Source organism: Gossypium arboreum, chromosome 5, assembly GCF_025698485.1.
Source record: "Gossypium arboreum isolate Shixiya-1 chromosome 5, ASM2569848v2, whole genome shotgun sequence".
Classification (NCBI taxonomy): Eukaryota; Viridiplantae; Streptophyta; class Magnoliopsida; order Malvales; family Malvaceae; genus Gossypium; species Gossypium arboreum.
In genome coordinates this window covers 91906875-91924327 of record NC_069074.1, presented here as the reverse complement: position 1 = coordinate 91924327, position 17453 = coordinate 91906875, and the positions used below count along the sequence as shown (strand labels likewise).

General features: G+C 32.7%; 3 protein-coding genes across 6 annotated transcripts; 1 reads left to right on the top strand and 2 right to left on the bottom strand.

Annotated features, from left to right (window-relative positions):
- LOC108450620 (transcription initiation factor TFIID subunit 6-like) lies at positions 1-3644 on the bottom strand. 2 transcript variants are annotated; one of them, XM_017748327.2, is made up of 12 exons: positions 3398-3644; positions 3233-3319; positions 2821-2922; positions 2617-2725; positions 2375-2469; positions 2150-2287; positions 1956-2051; positions 1733-1857; positions 1223-1355; positions 846-944; positions 649-751; positions 1-561 (listed from the first exon to the last, which is right to left on the bottom strand). In XM_017748327.2, exons 1-12 carry the CDS (start codon positions 3521-3523, stop codon positions 194-196), a joined length of 1581 nt encoding a protein of 526 aa, XP_017603816.1. In that variant the 5' UTR covers positions 3524-3644; the 3' UTR covers positions 1-193. The 2 variants fall into 2 exon arrangements, with proteins under 2 accessions (XP_017603816.1, XP_052884509.1); XM_053028549.1 differs by having other exon boundaries at positions 846-902.
- A 1439-nt stretch (positions 3645-5083) lies between these two features.
- On the bottom strand, positions 5084-7928 carry LOC108450811 (V-type proton ATPase subunit e1-like). Its single transcript, XM_017748584.2, has 4 exons — positions 7760-7928; positions 7531-7658; positions 6157-6204; positions 5084-5456 (listed from the first exon to the last, which is right to left on the bottom strand). Exons 2-4 carry the CDS (start codon positions 7626-7628, stop codon positions 5390-5392), a joined length of 213 nt encoding a protein of 70 aa, XP_017604073.1. The 5' UTR covers positions 7629-7658; positions 7760-7928; the 3' UTR covers positions 5084-5389.
- Positions 7929-8247: 319 nt separating this feature from the next.
- Positions 8248-11376, top strand: LOC108450418 (serine/threonine-protein phosphatase PP-X isozyme 2-like). 3 transcript variants are annotated; one of them, XM_053028609.1, is made up of 9 exons: positions 8503-8628; positions 8847-8948; positions 9186-9338; positions 9416-9478; positions 9556-9641; positions 9783-9858; positions 9939-10207; positions 10284-10362; positions 10931-11376. In XM_053028609.1, the coding sequence occupies exons 2-9, from the start codon at positions 8871-8873 to the stop codon at positions 10979-10981; spliced, it is 855 nt and encodes a 284-aa protein (XP_052884569.1). In that variant the 5' UTR covers positions 8503-8628; positions 8847-8870; the 3' UTR covers positions 10982-11376. The 3 variants fall into 3 exon arrangements, with proteins under 3 accessions (XP_017603521.1, XP_052884569.1, XP_017603523.1); XM_017748034.2 differs by having other exon boundaries at positions 8510-8628; positions 8837-8948; XM_017748032.2 differs by lacking the exon at positions 8847-8948 and having other exon boundaries at positions 8248-8628.
- Positions 11377-17453: the final 6077 nt, after the last annotated feature.

Below are 17453 nucleotides of genomic sequence, written 5' to 3'. Positions count from 1 at the left end.
TTGCAGAATTTAACCTAAAATTTAATATAAATAAAATCCAAAGTAGAATATATTTTTTGATAACTACATAATACATTTATGAGCAAGGAAAAAAAGAAGACTTATAAAAGATAAACACAGAAAGACTGAAAAAAACTATGGAGATAATTTACACATTCCTTCAAAAACCATAGCTTTTAGAGGTAAAATTTAATCAAAGGAAGAATGAAAGCTCAGGTTTGGGGGTAAATGATAACATACTCTCACCAAAAAGTTCAAATAATGATGCTAACAAGTTCCCTGGGTCTGTGTCTTCCTTCCAGGCCTGAGCTAGAACAGTTGATGTCTTTGAAACTCGACCCCCGACCTCCCTTCCTAGCATGTTATCGTTTGATAACGGCCGTGACATTGATGATACACCAATATTGGAACCTCCTACGGTGCTAGAAAAGCCGCTAACTGCCCCTTGTAAATCAGTTTGCATGGAATTTATTGGCATCATACCTATTGCACTCTCAGTTGCTATTTTCTTGGCAGGTGGTTGCTGCTGCATCAAGGTGTCTGTGCTTGCTTTTCGTTTATCTTGATTGATCAGAAAAAGGAATATCGTAAAGGGGGAGAAGAGACTTGTGGATTAAGTGTAAATATGATGGTTCGAAGAAATCATACTAGTCGCAACTTTGTTGTTGCTTTTCCAGACGGGACGAGTTGGGGGTGCTAGCAAACTGGGGAACATTTTAAGCCGATCATACATGCACAGTCCAGCTGCACGCTGTTAGTGGAAATTTTATGCAGTGCTGTTAATTCTACAGCAAATAAATGAACCGATGCTCATAAACTGGTACCAAATTTGATGTTAAACTTACCAGCAGAGCCCCATAAACACACCAGGCCTCGTGTCTTTTTATTTCAGGTTCAAGAAGCTGCAAATACGCTTCAAGATTTGGTAGTATAAGTAAACGAACCTACATATGGAAGAAGCAGCGTTAACCAAACATATGAAAGGCAACTTTACAGATGCCATAATAAAGATATCTATAGAGAAACCGCATATTTACACTTTTGGACTATAGATTTCCAAGTTCTTTCTTTCTTCGGATCTTGCAGAAAAGAGTGACAAAACAGTTTTCTGAAAGAAATGAGCTTAAAAAGATGGCTATCATTGCAATTATCTTTGACCAATTGATCCCACAAACAAGTATCTTACTGTGTTGCTAGTAAATATTTGAGATTAGAATTATACCACACTGGGTCCAAGGGCTGCTAACCCTTGAATTGCTCCGTAATGCTGGGGAAATGTTTTCGTTGGGTCCAAAAAAGCGTGGAGCAGTGTCCTTGTCACACGTGGCTGAAGATTGTGATAAACATGCCCAAATCTATAAAATATTGACTTGTAAGAAATGCATGTAAAAATCTGCATATCCAAGACAAATAATTATGCTGGAAATTAAGTTCTAATCTTTTCCGCATTCAACCTAAAAGCAAAGTATATCGAAAATTGGATCATGTAAAAAAAAGTAGCCACACACAATGATCAAACATAGGCATGCTTAATGATCCACATGTAATTAATCTATGTATTCTGCATATAACATGCACGCTCGCACCATTTGTTTTGTATGTGTGAAATAGCATAAAAATGATAGACGCATGATTTGAAGAATAGATCCAAGTTTATAACCAAAAAATCTGACACCTGAAATTCATAAAATCAAATATGCATGTATAAGTCCAAAAGAAAAGAAATCTTCACCTTTTGCAAATTGATGCCACTAGCTTTGCTGCAAAGTTTCTAAGTTCCCAATGATTTTCGGTGAATTTATTTCCTAACCTTTTTGCAACGAGGCATGTAATAATAGATGGCATCAACTGGTGTAACTGAAGAAAATTTTAAAAAATCAGATAGGTGGAAAATAAACCACTAGCATATTTGCATTAGTTCGTGTACTTCTAAACGATTGAAATAATAAACTCACGTAAGGTTCTATGTGCAAGTGTTCATTCTGGAGAAGACTCCGGGCAACACGCATCAAAGCAAACATGAGAGGGAAATTGTTCAAATTCCGTGCAACCTGAGATAAATGTGGCAAAAATGTAAGCTTGAGATAACCAACCAAAAGTTCTTTGCAACACACATATATAATGAGGTATGAAAGATCTTTAAGACAACCTCATCAGCAATGAAACATGTAAAATAAGGAACTAAAGGATGTAATCCCGAGTCTGTTGCCAAGCTCAGTAATGCTTGTTTAAAGAGAATCGAGACTGATTTATTCATGGTAATGTCCACGATCTTGTCAAAGTAAAGCTGCATAACAACCAAATTAGTCTTTTAATATCATTCTGTGCAAAAAGTAATTTAACATAAAAATGTTGCTGAAGATGTACAACATACTTGAAGTTCTCTAGATAATACATGCTTAATAGGTAATTTGACATCAACGGAAAGCCCATCTTCTTTGTATTCAGCCTTTTTACCATCAGAGGGTGCTGCATGGAAAGCAAAATACCAATTCCATGTAGAAATGAAGATAAGTAGTATTAGATTAAAGTGACAAAACCAGAAAAGAACATGAACCATGAGAGTCTTCAACACAAATAGCTTCGAGAGAATATTTAGGTTAGCTAAGACAGTACCTTCAATTGAAGCATTTTCTGGAATTGCTGGTTGAATGCCTTCAATCGCAAGCCAGTGGGATGTAACAGATGTATCAAGTGGTGCTTTTGGCAAAGGTGACTCAAGAACCTACATACATAAGGCAACATAGAAGAATTTAAGTGAAGACTTCTTTAATAAGGCAACATACAACAGAACCTTGAATATTGTTGATAAGTTCTTACTTCTTTAAACTCCACATCTTTGTCATCAATGTAGAACAAATCCTTATGCCCAGCGGCTTTCTTGAATCGTAGTGCATCACGAGAGGCAAATCCACATATCGGCTGATGCCAGAGAAACACATAACACAAGCCAATTAACCAAAATGCATAATCTAAAGCAGGAGGTTAAACTTAATATTCAAACTTCCAAAACTAAGTTATCAAAATTCCACTTTTGATAAATTTTATGGATTAATACACATGAAGTAGAAATTATCACATTAGTCCAACAAATCAAGATATAGTACATCATTAAAAATTCATAAGATGCTAACAAAATTATACTAACAAATAACATTAATTAGCACTAGTTTCAACTAAAAAGGAAAAAAAAATACAATAAACAGAAAATTTTCGAAACTTGAAAATGTACCTCCACGTTTCTCAGATTAAGAGCACTGTCAACGTCATCAGTTGTCAGAACCGTCCGCCGTGAGTGGCGCATGCATTTAATTGCCTCCTACACTATGACTTGAATTAGAAAAATAATCCAAACATTTGAATTTATACAAAGACAAAAGGCAAAATTGAAAATTACCTGCATGATTTCTCGAACCCGATATTCAACATCAGGAGCCAAAGCAAGGGCGACATCTGGGGACAAATTGGTAATGCCAATGCTCTGTGCTATCACTTCAATGGCTTCTTTTGGAACGTTACTCATTCTTTCTTTCTTTTTTTACTTCAAATTTAATCGTGATTCTAACTTCAAATTTGGGGAAAAGGTGAGAGATGAATTGGGATTTTTGGGGCTAATTGATGAAGGGGATTTACGACAACGGTGCTTCTTTTTTTGGGCCTAAATTAGGCTCTAACTTAAGCCCATACGAATTCATAAAGGGTAAACTACCCCCTTAGTCACTTAACTAAAAACAATTACAATTTAGTCATTAATGTTTTTGAAACTGTTTTTTGGGTAAACTACAAAAATAATCACTAAACTATACCTTTGGTTCTATTTTAGTCTCTCAACTATTAATTTCTTCAATTTAGTCACTAAACTTTTTGAAATTAAATATTTTAGTCACTCTCCCATTAACGAGTGATGCAAGGTTGACATGAACTTTTTTATTGGTCTAACAACAAATTTAACTCTCTAATAGTTACACATTCTATTAATTTGATCCTAAATATAAAAAATTAATAAATTTATCCCTAAATATTTAAAAATTTATTATTTTAATTCTAATTCTAATTTTAAAAATTAACAAATTTAACCTTCAACATTTACAAAAAATTATCCATTTAATTTTAATACTAAAACTTTTAAAAATATATTTTTAGCCCTTTTATCTCACACTTCGATTTTTTGGGTGAGCTAAAGTAAAAATCAAAGCTGCCGTCAAAATCAAAGCTGGCAACATGTCACCGAGGAATTCATATATTTTCTTCTCTAAGTTCAGGTAATTTCACCATTTTTTTTTTTACTTCAAGTTTTGTATGCACCTGAATTTTTTTTAATCTCGCTCTTGATTTGTTTTTTCCTTTAAAATTATCATTAGATTCAAGTCATTTCTGCTAATTTTTCTTGTGTAAAGAAATTTCATTTACGATCTAATTTATTATTCTTTTAATTTTTTAAATAATTTTTAAGTACTATGTGTTAATTGACATCTTTGAGGTAAAGGCGATGCTGCAACTACAGATTTATCGTCGGTGGTGTCGTACGTACCGCCCCAAATTCATTCTCCGAGTAGCTAGAGCCTGTTTATGTTCGAATTAGGAAAAAAGAACAAAAAAAGTGCTTCCGATGCTAAAATATCAAAAGGTGGGTTTAAAAGGCAAAAATTATTATTTTTAATATATATCTTTTAATTTTTAAAATTGGAACTAAATTGATAAATTTTGTAAATATTGAAGGTTAAACTCTTTGATTTTTTTTATATTTAACATCAAATTAATAAAATCTATAAACAATAAAGGACTAAATTTATTATCAAACTAATAAAAACCCATAACTAAAATATTTAATGTCAAAAATTTTAGTGACTAAATTAAAAAGTTAATAATTGAATGACCAAAATAGAACAAAATGCATAATTAGATGACTATTTTGTAATTTACCCGTTCATATTTACATTTCTTCTTTTAGATACTAATTACCAATCACAGATTTTGTGCTTATATATATAAATATATATATATATATATATATATATGTCTCTGTCTGTGAGTGTGCATTATTTGGGGTGAAAAAGCAACAATTAACAAGACATGCCATATATTTTATTTCAAGCAATTATTATTTTATCAAAATTACACACATAATTGATAGAATAACATTAAAATTTATAAAATTTAATAAAATCATAAAAATATAACAAATGAGAAACTAATAACATCAAAGAACCAACACAATTCCAATTCAAAGCACATACAAAATCAACATATGAGAACACACTGAATCATCCATTCCATTAAACAATGAAATTCAGGTATTCCCTCAATGGCCAAAATCCATAATTGCTGATTTACTGATAATCTTCCAAATGATTTTTGTGCAATATATATATACACACACACACACTCTTCACTCTCCTTCACTTAAAATGGGGACAATGAGTGGTTTCATTTGTGCTAGGTATACAATTGCCCACCTATCAAAAGCAAATGAAATTTAACATCACAAAATTAGCAAGACAATGAAATAATAAGACATGTGATGCATTATGTTACACAAAATATGTTTAGTTTTTTCAGAGATTTTCGTGTATTTGGAGAGTTCTTGAAGGATCATCTCCAGTAAAAATACCATGGAGGCCCTTGTACTAGGTCTTAGATTGCATTTTGCTTCCTCTACTAAAAAAAGGGGCAAATTAGCTCCTGTACATTAGATCAAAGAGCAAACTAATCCTTTCTGTTAAAAAATTCTTCCATTTCTACTGTCAAAAACTGGTATGGCTGACAGAATAACCAAACAATGACACATGGCAAGCTGCGTGTACCTTATACCAGTTTTTTACGGTAGAAATTGTTGAATTTTTTATTTACTTGAATTTTGAAATATGAGAAGTAGAGACTAAATTAGAATTCGGTTTTTAGGGGATCGAAACTTAGTAATATGCCGCGATGCAGAACTAGAATTAGAATATATCCTACGACAAAAAAGTAGTTTGTCACAGCAGAAATTCGTAGAAAAGGCACTGCAATTATATTCTTCATCCAACAAAAGTTGAAATGACAACATAGCCAAAAGATGCCCTCTAATACATATGTACGTGTTTGTGTGTATATATATATGTATAAACAGTATGTATGTGTTTGTGCATACATATATGAAACTAAACATAAACTTACATCATCCAACAACAGACGGTTGCTGTAATGACCAATGTTAGATGTAACCTGTATGATAAAACAAGGAAAAACCGGTTTGTTCAATGAGAGCAAAGAAAATATAGGGAATCATGGCAGGAGATGATAATCAAACAAAAGTGAACTTCCCTAGTCTCTAGATAACAAACCAAGCTATTCTAAATCATGATGAAAATCCGGGAATATCGGTTTCCGAGGATCACCAATCTCCTATCCAAATCAATAAGGTTCATTCAAGTTCGGAGTATACAACCATGGCAGGAGATGATAATCAAACAAAAGTTAACTTCCCTAATCTCTAGATGACAAACCAAACTATACTAAATCACGATGAAAATCCAGGAATATCTGAAGATCACCGTTCTCCCATCCAAACCACTAAGGTTCATTCAAGTTCAGAGTAAACAACAATGGCAAGAGATAACAATCAACCAAAAGTGAACTTCCTAGTCTCTAGAGGACAAACGAAGCTACACTAAATCACGATGAGAAATCAGGAATATCTGTTCCCAAGGATCACCGATCTCCTATCCAAATTGAAAGGTTCATTCAAGCTTAGAGTAAACAACCATGGCAGGATATGACAATCAAACAAAAGTGAATTTCCCTAGTCTCTAGATGACAAACCAAGCTATACTAAATCACGATAAAATCTGGGAATATCGGTTTCCGAGGATCACCAATCTCCTATCAAAATCAATAAGGTTTATTCAAGTTCAGTGTAAACAACCATGGCAGGAGATGACAATCAAACAAAAGTGAACTTCCCTGGTCTCTAGATGATAAACCAAGCTATACTAACTCAAGATGAAAATATGGGAATATTGGTTTCTGAGGATCACCAATCCAAATCGATAAGGTTCATTCAAGTTCAGAGTAAACAACCATGGCAGGAGATCACAATCAAACAAAAGCGGACTTCCTTAGTCTCTAGATGATAAACCAAGCTATACTAAATCACGATGAAAATCCAGGAATATTGGTTTCCGAGGAACACTGATCTCCTATCAAAATCGATAAGGTTCATTCAACTTCAGAGTAAACGACAATGGGAGGAGATGACAATCAAACAAAAGTGAACTTCCTTAGTCTCGAGATGAAAAACCAAGCTATACTAAATCACGATGAAAATCCGAGAACATCGGTTTCCGAGGAACACCGATCTCCTAACCAAATAGATAAGGTTCATTCCAGTTCAGAGTAAACAACCATAGCACAAAAAATTTTCAGTAATTGGTTCACAATGCTAACTATTCAATCTAAAATACCTACTTATACAGTATACCAACTTAAACATATATCAATCACAATACAACAGATTGTACAAAGGGGAGAAATTTTTAAAAGGGTACATACAGATTAGCAGAGGGACCTCTGTTACAGCAGATTCTGGTACAAAGTGATGCAATTACCGCAATCACAGAAAAAATTAGGGTTGTTACTAAGAAACCCATATTTCAGATCTCGATTTTACACAAAATTTCCTGCCAAAGAAAAATGAGAAGAGTTCTTTAAAATAAAAAAGGACCAACTTGAGTTCAGCAAAGCCAAATAGTAAATTCGGATCAGATATAATTTCGCTTACCTTCTGTTTGGTTTATGAGAAAATGCAAGAAAATCTATTCACGTGTATAAATTAAATACAATCTAACTTTTACAATGACCTTCACGATAATTTTTCCTTTCGAGTAGTTTTAGTGCGATGATATGCAAGGAGACATATCATTGCATAAATCAATTTCTTTTAATATAAATACGAAGTTTTGTTTTGAAGTTATAACTTATAACATTATGATTACAAACATTTAATTAAATAATTAATTTAATAACTAAATTGAATAATTAAGTAACTAACTAACTATAACTAATTTAGAGAATTTACACATTTTACCAACATTTTTAAAAATAAATAAGTGGTCGAATCGATAGACTATCAATTCTTAGCTCAATTAATTTTAATTGTTCAAAACAAATAAATTTAAAAAATAAATTTCATAACTCTCACTAAACCGAAACCTTCAACCAAATTAATTATTATAAAACATAAATCTAAGATTTGGATATGGTGCCATCATTTAAAAGAAATTTGAAAGGGGGAAATTGAAAAATTGACAAGAAATTTGGGGTCAAATTTGAAATTTTCTTTAAATACGACACGCAAACAGGCAAAATACCAAAGCAGCAGTGACACCCAAAAAACGAAACTGACTTACCCAGTTAACAAAATCATCCCGAGATTCTCAGATTTTGGGGTTTAGGGTTTTAGCCTTTGGAATCTCGGCTTTATACGATTTCTAGGCTTCCCAAAACAAAATGTCAGACCTAGACAGGCAAATAGAGCAGCTAAAGAAGTGTGAGCCTTTGAAAGAATCCGAAGTGAAAGCTCTTTGCCTTAAAGCCATGGAAATCCTCGTTGAAGAAAGTAATGTTCAAAGAGTCGATGCCCCTGTTACTGTAAGTATATTAATTAAATGGGTTTTTGTTAATTTGTTATGATTATGATTTGTTTCTGGCTATTAGGGGTTTGATTTATTGAAAGTAAAGCGTTTTTTTTAGGTTATTATGAATCCATTGATTCGTCAATGGGTTTTTAGCTTTTTTTATTTCTGTTATTTTTGTGTATTTGTATTTTGGGAACAAGAAATGTAATGGAATTGATTAGGGTTTTGAAGGTGAATTAATTGAAGAATTTAACAATGGTGGAAGGGTCATTCAAATTTTGGTCAAATTTGGATTCTTTATTGAATGGAACAGTGTTGCCGATCGCATTTCAGGTTCTAAACTGATGCTATCTTTTCCTTTATTATAACTTAGAGCTTGTAGGATGTCGTGCTCGACTAGTGTAAGTCCTAGGCATAAACGTTAGTGCATCTTTTCTGGTTGTTTCGAAAACTTGAGCAGGGAATAAAGCTAACTCGAAATAGTTTATCGAAGCTTTGACGACGTTTTTAATTTAGATGAATGCCTATGCGGTTTGGAATACTTACAATTCTTTGATTGTTTTTCCGTAGATATGCGGCGATATCCACGGGCAGTTCTATGATATGAAAGAGCTTTTTAAAGTAGGAGGCGATTGCCCTAAGACAAATTATTTGTTTCTCGGAGATTTTGTCGATAGAGGGTTTTACTCGGTGGAAACCTTTCTACTTATGCTAGCTTTGAAGGTAATCTATATATATACATGTGTGTATTCGAAAGGTGCGTTGAAAGTTTCTTCTTTTGATAATTTGAGGATCATCAGGTGAGATATCCGGATCGCATAACACTCATTAGAGGGAACCATGAAAGTCGTCAAATCACACAGGTTAAACAATTTTATTTGGTTACACTGTTGAATTATCGTGTTTTACGGAGTACTGAATCACTGTTGTATCTTATCAGGTATACGGATTCTATGATGAGTGCCTGCGTAAGTACGGCTCGGTGAATGTTTGGAGATATTGTACTGACATATTTGATTATTTAAGGTTTGCCTATTTCCATTATTAGAAAATATAATCAGCGGCATCTGTAGGTTGGAGGGCGAGTAATGTTTCCAATTGTCAAGGGCGAGTTTTAAGTACCATAGCTGATGATATTTTATGTTGTCATCGATTATTGTATGTTAGTCTTTCAGCCCTTATCGAGAACAAAATTTTTAGCGTCCATGGTGGTCTCTCTCCTGTAATATCAACTTTGGATCAGGTCAAAGAAGTACTATCTTAAATTATTCAGTTATTATCTGAAGCTTTATATGGGCAGTACTAATATGTTATTTCTTCCAGATTCGGATAATTGATCGGAAGCAAGAAGTACCTCATGATGGTGCCATGTGTGATCTGTTGTGGTCAGACCCAGAGGAGAATGTCGACGGTTGGGGTTTGAGTCCCCGTGGTGCAGGCTTCCTCTTCGGCAGCAGTGTCGTTACTTCGTTCAACCACACAAACAATATTGACTATATATGCCGTGCGCATCAGTTGGTTATGGAAGGGTACAAATGGATGTTCAATAACCAGATAGTCACGGTCTGGTCGGCTCCCAATTACTGTTACAGGTAAATGATCAACTCGAGATTTTTTTTCTCTTCCATTGTGCCGTGGCTTAATGGTTGGTTCTTGCTCGTGTTACAGATGTGGTAATGTTGCTGCAATCCTTGAGCTGGATGAGAATCTTAACAAGCAATTCCGGGTTTTTGATGCAGCACCACAGGTTTGTACATAACATACTTACAACCGACTGCCAAATGCAAAAATCACATGAAACAATAACTAGTTCGATTTTTTTTGCATTAGAAATATGCTACAATCAGTAAAAGTATCATGGAGACCTTTGTATTAGGAGTTGGATTGCATTTTGCTTTCTCTACTAAAAAAATGACAAATCAGTCCCTATGAGTAAATTGGTCTTTCTGTTAAAAATTTATCCATTTCTACCATTAAAAACTGGTCTCTTTATGTTAACATGAGGTATACATGGCACGCCACATGTCACTATTTGGTTATTCAGACAATTATGCGAGGTTTTAACAGTAGGAATAGATGACAGTTCCCTCTTTGATCTAATGTAGAGGGATTAATTTGCCCATTTTTTTAGTAGAGGGGGAAAATGCAATCTCCTCCATGGTATGTTTACCATTACAATTTAATGTCTGAACCATATTTTCCTCCTACCGAACAGCGTATCCTCAAAAGTTCATCTCCCTAGCCATTCACTTTCATTTAAATAGGTTACATCATACAGTTTATTGGACTTACCCAATGTTTATTATCAAATGTAGGATTCAAGAGGTATTCCGGCCAAACGACCTGCACCCGATTACTTTCTGTGAACCAGATGTGAAATCCTACCTATAGTGGTCTGCTCCACTTAAATCGATCGAGAGGATATAGTCACTTTGTGCATACATTCTCCTACGAAAGTAGAAAAAAATCAACGACAATGATGAACAGGATTTGTGATGAGATTGTTTCAATCAGCTTGCCGTTGTTTTTCGATTGATATGTGCTTTTTATTTTTTCAATTGTTGGTATAGAGAATGATTCTTAAACTAGAGATTGTATAGGAACAACACAGGCTGAATTGTCAAAACTACAATTCTTAAAAGGTCTAATTTTGGTTTTGGTCCCTTCACCATCCATAAACCCTGTTCAAACTCCTAAATTGGAGGATATTATACGTATAATTACGTTCTACTTTTATAATTTAGTTTTATTAAACTGCTAACATGGGGTTTTTTTCTTTTCCTAACACAAAAGATCTCTTAGGAAGATGAATGGGAATGGATGCTTTTCTTAATATTAAAAATTCCATTTATTATTAAGTGGAATATCGCAAATTTGAGCATGATAGAGGGATAAAATTATAATTTGACCATTTCTCAAGTTGGGTTTTTGCAACTGATATTTTTTTTTGGGGGGATTAATAATAAGAAATATTTTAATTAAGAAAATGAGGTGCTTTGTAGATTATTTTTGAAAATGGATTGTTTTAAACAGAAAAAATTAATGTCATGTTGTCAAGCGACACTGTTCCAAAAGTACATTTATCATTACTAAATGATTCTAATTAAAAAAATATTTTTAACTGATGTCTTGATCCTATACAACAACATCTAAAAATTATTGAAATACGAGAATTTTAATAAATACAAAAAAAATAGTATGATATATTGATGTCGTTTGATTAAATGGCGACATCGATTTAAAATTAAAAAAAAAAACTTTATATAGTGTATTAAGGGAGGAGCTGTTGTGTCTGATTGATCACATTGACGGCAAAGGGCCAAGTTAATGCTGCCAGAATGTGACCAATCGGCCAAAGCAGCCCCTGCCCCAATACACATTGTATCTTCTTCTTTTTTTTTTTTTTTTTCCTCAAACCAATATTTAAACATTAGTCCCTTCCCCTCCTCCCACACATATATTCAGCATGAGCAATGGTAAAAAAAAATTTCTCACAAGTTCGGAGTTTTAGACATTTTATCAAATTGGCAATGGGCAATTTTCTTTTGTTTGTGATAATTTATTTATTATATGTTTATGTTTATATTTATTTTTAATGTTTAGATTTAGGGTTTAAGGTTATATTATATGTTTATAATTTATTTATTGGAGTTTTGGGCAATTTGTAAAATTGTTTGTTTGAAGTTTTGGCTTTTTTAATTTTCATATTTGTAATTTATATATTAATTAATTATGTTTATATTTTATTTATAGTGTTTTCGTTTTAGAAGTCAACTTATGAATCAGTGTGTAATTGAAGTTTTTGTTTTTATTATTTTTATGTTTTTAATTTATATTTTTTAATAGATTTGTTATGTTTATATATATATATATATATATATATATTTAATAAAGATATTTATATTTTAATATTTATTTGTGCATAATAGGAATATTTAGTTGGTGATTAATATTATTATGTAGATATTTTATTTAAAAATATGAAAAAAATATTCACGAAAATAGATTAAGATAAAATTTATTTACTTATTAAAATAGGTTGAGTTGAGAATTATTTACGAGAATGTTGTTATTATTTAGGGTTATTAATCTAAAAATACTAAATACCGAAAAAGGGTGGGAAAAATTATTTACTAGGATGTTTGGAAGAGTTATATTGTATGTGCTTATACATTGAAATGACTTCATTGATAAGACCAATTGATCATACTGCTTTGATAATTAATGTTACTTGTTATTTATTTAAACAAAAAAACATGATTGATTATTAAGATTTTAATTGGCATATTTAAGTAATATAATAATTGGTTATGGGCAAAGTGAGTATCGTGCCTTGGGAGTGTGTGTGTCACGCTCCGAGCTACAACCTGGACAATCGTATTTTCTCATATTTGAATGTTGTGAGATTTGGGAGTGCACCATCACTTTAGAAGATGTTGCATTGCAACTTTGACTCCTAGTTGACAAACTTGTGGTCACGGGTTCAAGTAAAGTAACCGATGTTGTGTCGCTTTGCTATCAGTTGCTTGGACGATCACCGACTGATGGTGCTGCTAGATTTAACACTTTAAAATTTTGATGGCTCAAGCAAAATTTCGAAACTTTATCGGATGATGCCTCTGAATCAGAGAAAATGTGCATTGCTCGGGCGTTTATATTGGGGGACTCATCTAATAATAGTCCACTTGATGTACTTGCCTCTGTTTATAGATTTTTAAATTTTCGATTCGTACAGTTGGGGTTCAGTAATATTAGCTAAGTTATATCGTTATTGAACTCGTTTCTAAGAGTCTATGCAAAATTTTAATCCCATTAATTTGTGCACGAAACATATACTCACTCATATTTGACTATTTGGGGATAAATAGGTGGCCTCTAGTATTACTGAGCTCTTAGGTTCCTATGAACATTATGTTGGGTCGAAGTTTACATCAAAGAGAATTGGTAGAAGAAAGCACCTCATCATGGGATTTGCAGGTGGTCGCAACTATTTTTCTAATAATAATGCACAATCCATCTTGCAGTTGTTGATTCCTGCAGTGCCTTCCAAGGTTGGCTACTCCACAATGAGTTGAGTGTTGGTCTCCATAGATTGTTTTGGTGATTTATTTGAAAAATCAAGACTCTACCCAAGGTGGAGACTTGGTCATGGTATTCTATCCATTGCGGCAAAGACTGTTAGTACTATAATGTCAAATGATCCTTCTTTTAAGAGATGTGGGAATGGATTAAAGGATATTTTGCATGCTCTTAAGGTTTGTGCTTATGCTAGGGAGGTTCTTACATTAAGAGAGTTACATCAATTGGCTTGAAAATGTAGTGAGAATCGTGGTCAGTCATGCTTACTCTAGCTTTATTGTTTTTCTTTGGCAAATATGGAATATGCATAATGAGTTTGTGATGCAAGGAAAGACGACTCCTCCTAGAATGGCATTTGATCATGCATAGATACTGCAAGCTAACTTTACTTGCACAATTTCGACGACTACATGTGAAGTGGGCTCCCTCTATTAACTCAATGTGGATGGTGCTTACTTTGTGGGCGTGGTCGCAAGGGATGTAGATGGCTTTGTTACTAGAGGCCTTGCACATTCGATTCAAGTAGATTTCCTACTAAACTAGTAGAGGTGAGGGCCTTCACCTTGGCTATAAAATTTGCTAGGTAGGGAGGCTACTCCAACATTATTTTTAATAACCATAACAACCTTTTCTGTGCAAAGTGGATACTCAGATTATTGGATGTAAACGCAGTCTCGATTCTCAATCCTTTTTTGCGAACCAAGAAAGCGAAGTCTCAGTTGAGCAGGCCCCCTGAAGGTGGAGCAAGTAACATGACCACACCTTAGCTTGATGAAGATGGCGTGGTAAAAGTTGTAGCGGAAATAGGCTTCATCCTATGATTCTACTAAAATCAGCGAAAAACAATGGCAAATGTAGTTGTAACATCCATTACCCGAGTAAATTCATGCAATAAATGTTATATTTAACATTGAACATACATTTACGATTTCAACCACTTTTAAATAATGATTTCAAGGCCTTATTATACTTTTAAGAAAATAGTTAGACTATTAATAAAGATTAATTGTGTATAAAATTTATTTTAGGTCCCATTTAATTCCAATAAAAAAATTTAGTTGCAAGTTCATATGTCTCGAGACCAAGACCTACATGTCCCAAGACATAGCCATGGCACTATAGAAGTTTAGTTTCAAAGTTTCCCTGTCTTAAGATAAATGAGTATATGTCTCAAGACAAACCTTTATGTCTCGAGACATGGCATTATTACTATAGATTTTTATCTTTGAAGTTTCTATATCTTGAGGCACATTCGGCATGTTTCAAGACATAAAATAGGGGACTTGAAAAATACGCATTTAAGACACTTCTAAGCCACACTTAAGTGTCCAAAATCAATCCAACCATATACCACAACTCACGAACCGTATAATACATTATATTCAACAATCCAAAACATATTAAACACAAGTGTGAGATCAACTAAACACTCACTTTCTTATACAAATACTTCACCTATGTACATACCATATATTGGGATCAAAATAAAGGAAGGTTTCATACTCTTTTCCGAGTCTTTGAGATGTGAAGAGACTGATCCTCGATAAATCCTCATTTCACGTCTTTACCTACACGTTCAAAATAATGCGGCAAGCTTGTGAAAGCTTAGTAATTACAACGAGAATTAAACCTACCTTTTCATAATTAAATGTAAAAAAATACAAAAATGTTATAATAAATAATTTAAGAACTTAATAGCAATGGAATTTCTATGTTATACTCCATTTATTATTCTTGGATTCATTATTATTTCAATCACTTATTAATCTTGTCACAATGATCGTAATTCTTTTAAATTTTATCAGATGCTCAATGTCGACTTAATAGAACATGCAAGATATACAAAAGTAATACAGAGATACACTAAAGTGCAATAATAGTACAAAATAGTATCAGAGTGCAATGTCATAACAGAATAGCACTGAAGTGCTTAATCAGAACAGAGTGACATTGAAGTGCATTAACAAAACAAAGAGCACGTTAAATGCTTCCTAATGGCATGTAATCTATATTCTACTAGTTCATATTTTGTCTAGATAGACAAATATAACAAAATTAAATTCCCATCTGCATTTCAGAATAGAATTATATACTTTTAAATTTTTTTTAATTTAATTCCCATCAACTCAATAATCACGCTCGTAGCAATTCAATATGGTCTCACAACTCATTTAATAACATACATCACTTCATATATATATATATATATATATAGACACATGTACGTATGTATCTTCTTCTTCTACAACTACTCTTTGGCTAGCTCTTTGTATTTGTCATCAACTTGTTCATTATCTTCTTCTTCTTTTTTCTTCATTTTCATATCAAAATATACAATATTTACTTATCGAAATTATAATTAAATAACATATCTATGATCTTTAAACAAAACTAACATGAAATTTATTAAAAAACTTATCATACTAACTTTAATTTCTTATGATCAAACCCTAATTCTTAGTTTCTCTCTCCTCCAAGACAACTATGGATGCACTTCTCATGAAGCTAAAATAACTACTAAGTTTATTTCACTAAATATTCATGAAGGAAATTGGAGGAGTTAAGCTTAGAAAGCTTGTAGATGGTGGAAAGGATCCATTTGTAATAAAAACAAAAGTTGTAAAGACCGAGAAAAGAGAGTGGCGTGAGAATGGGAGAAAGATATCATTATCTTTTCTACACCATTCTAAAATAAAATCTATTAATTTAATAATTAAAAATAATAAATATTAAAATATTTCCACTAATTATAAATTTATACCAATTTAATCCTTAATCATTACCATGTCAGAATTATTTAAATTATAAATTGATCATTTAATCCCTCAACTTTCTCTACAATATATTCATGAGTCATGCTGTCTTTTAACAAAATTTCACCTCTAGTCCCTCAAGTTTCTCTACACTTTATGCCAAGTATTTACCCTTCCAAAGCTCGGCACCTCACCAATAACAAGGACCCCTCCGAGGGCCACCTATCACTTGTAAGGTGTGTCGACCCATCATTATGTAGATTGGGAGGATTTTGTAAAACAACATGTGGCTTAAGATCCTAACATACGTATAGGCAAGATCACGTGACTCAACTCTCAAGTACTAACAAAAGGACACATGTCCAAAAAATATATATATACTCTTACTTATCACAAAAAGGGGACATATTCTCTCTCCTTAATCTCTCGACACAATTAACCTTGTGTGAACCTTCATCAACTCTAACCGTCTAAACTTTTTTCTTTTTCCTACTCCTACTTTGTGTCTGACATGTCTGAAAAGCATGCTTATAAAGGGTTATACACTTGTAGGATCGAAATGATTTCAATTCAGGTCAATTTAAATCTTAAAATTTTTAAATTATTTCAATTTGGTTTAGTTTCATGTCCAGACCAATTTTTTTTTTCAAGTCGTATTATATTCAAGTTTTAATCTCAACTATTCAATTGAGATCATTTAGGGTTCGAACCACATCAAGTTTGAAATATTCCAAATTTAAATTATTTTAAATTTAAACCATTTAAATCATTTCGGATTCAAATGAATTTCAACTTCAGGTCAACTGGACAAATTTGAATTAAAAATCTTCTATGATCAAATAAAATGGAGTGAAAATTAAATTAAATTAAATTAACAAGTCTAAATGATTGTTACTTGTCAATATATCAGATTTTCTTTAGGTTTTTCCCTCTATATGCATAGTTTTGGATTTCTCTTGTCGTTTTCTCACTCTGAATAAAATTGGCTGAAAAAATAGAGACAAAA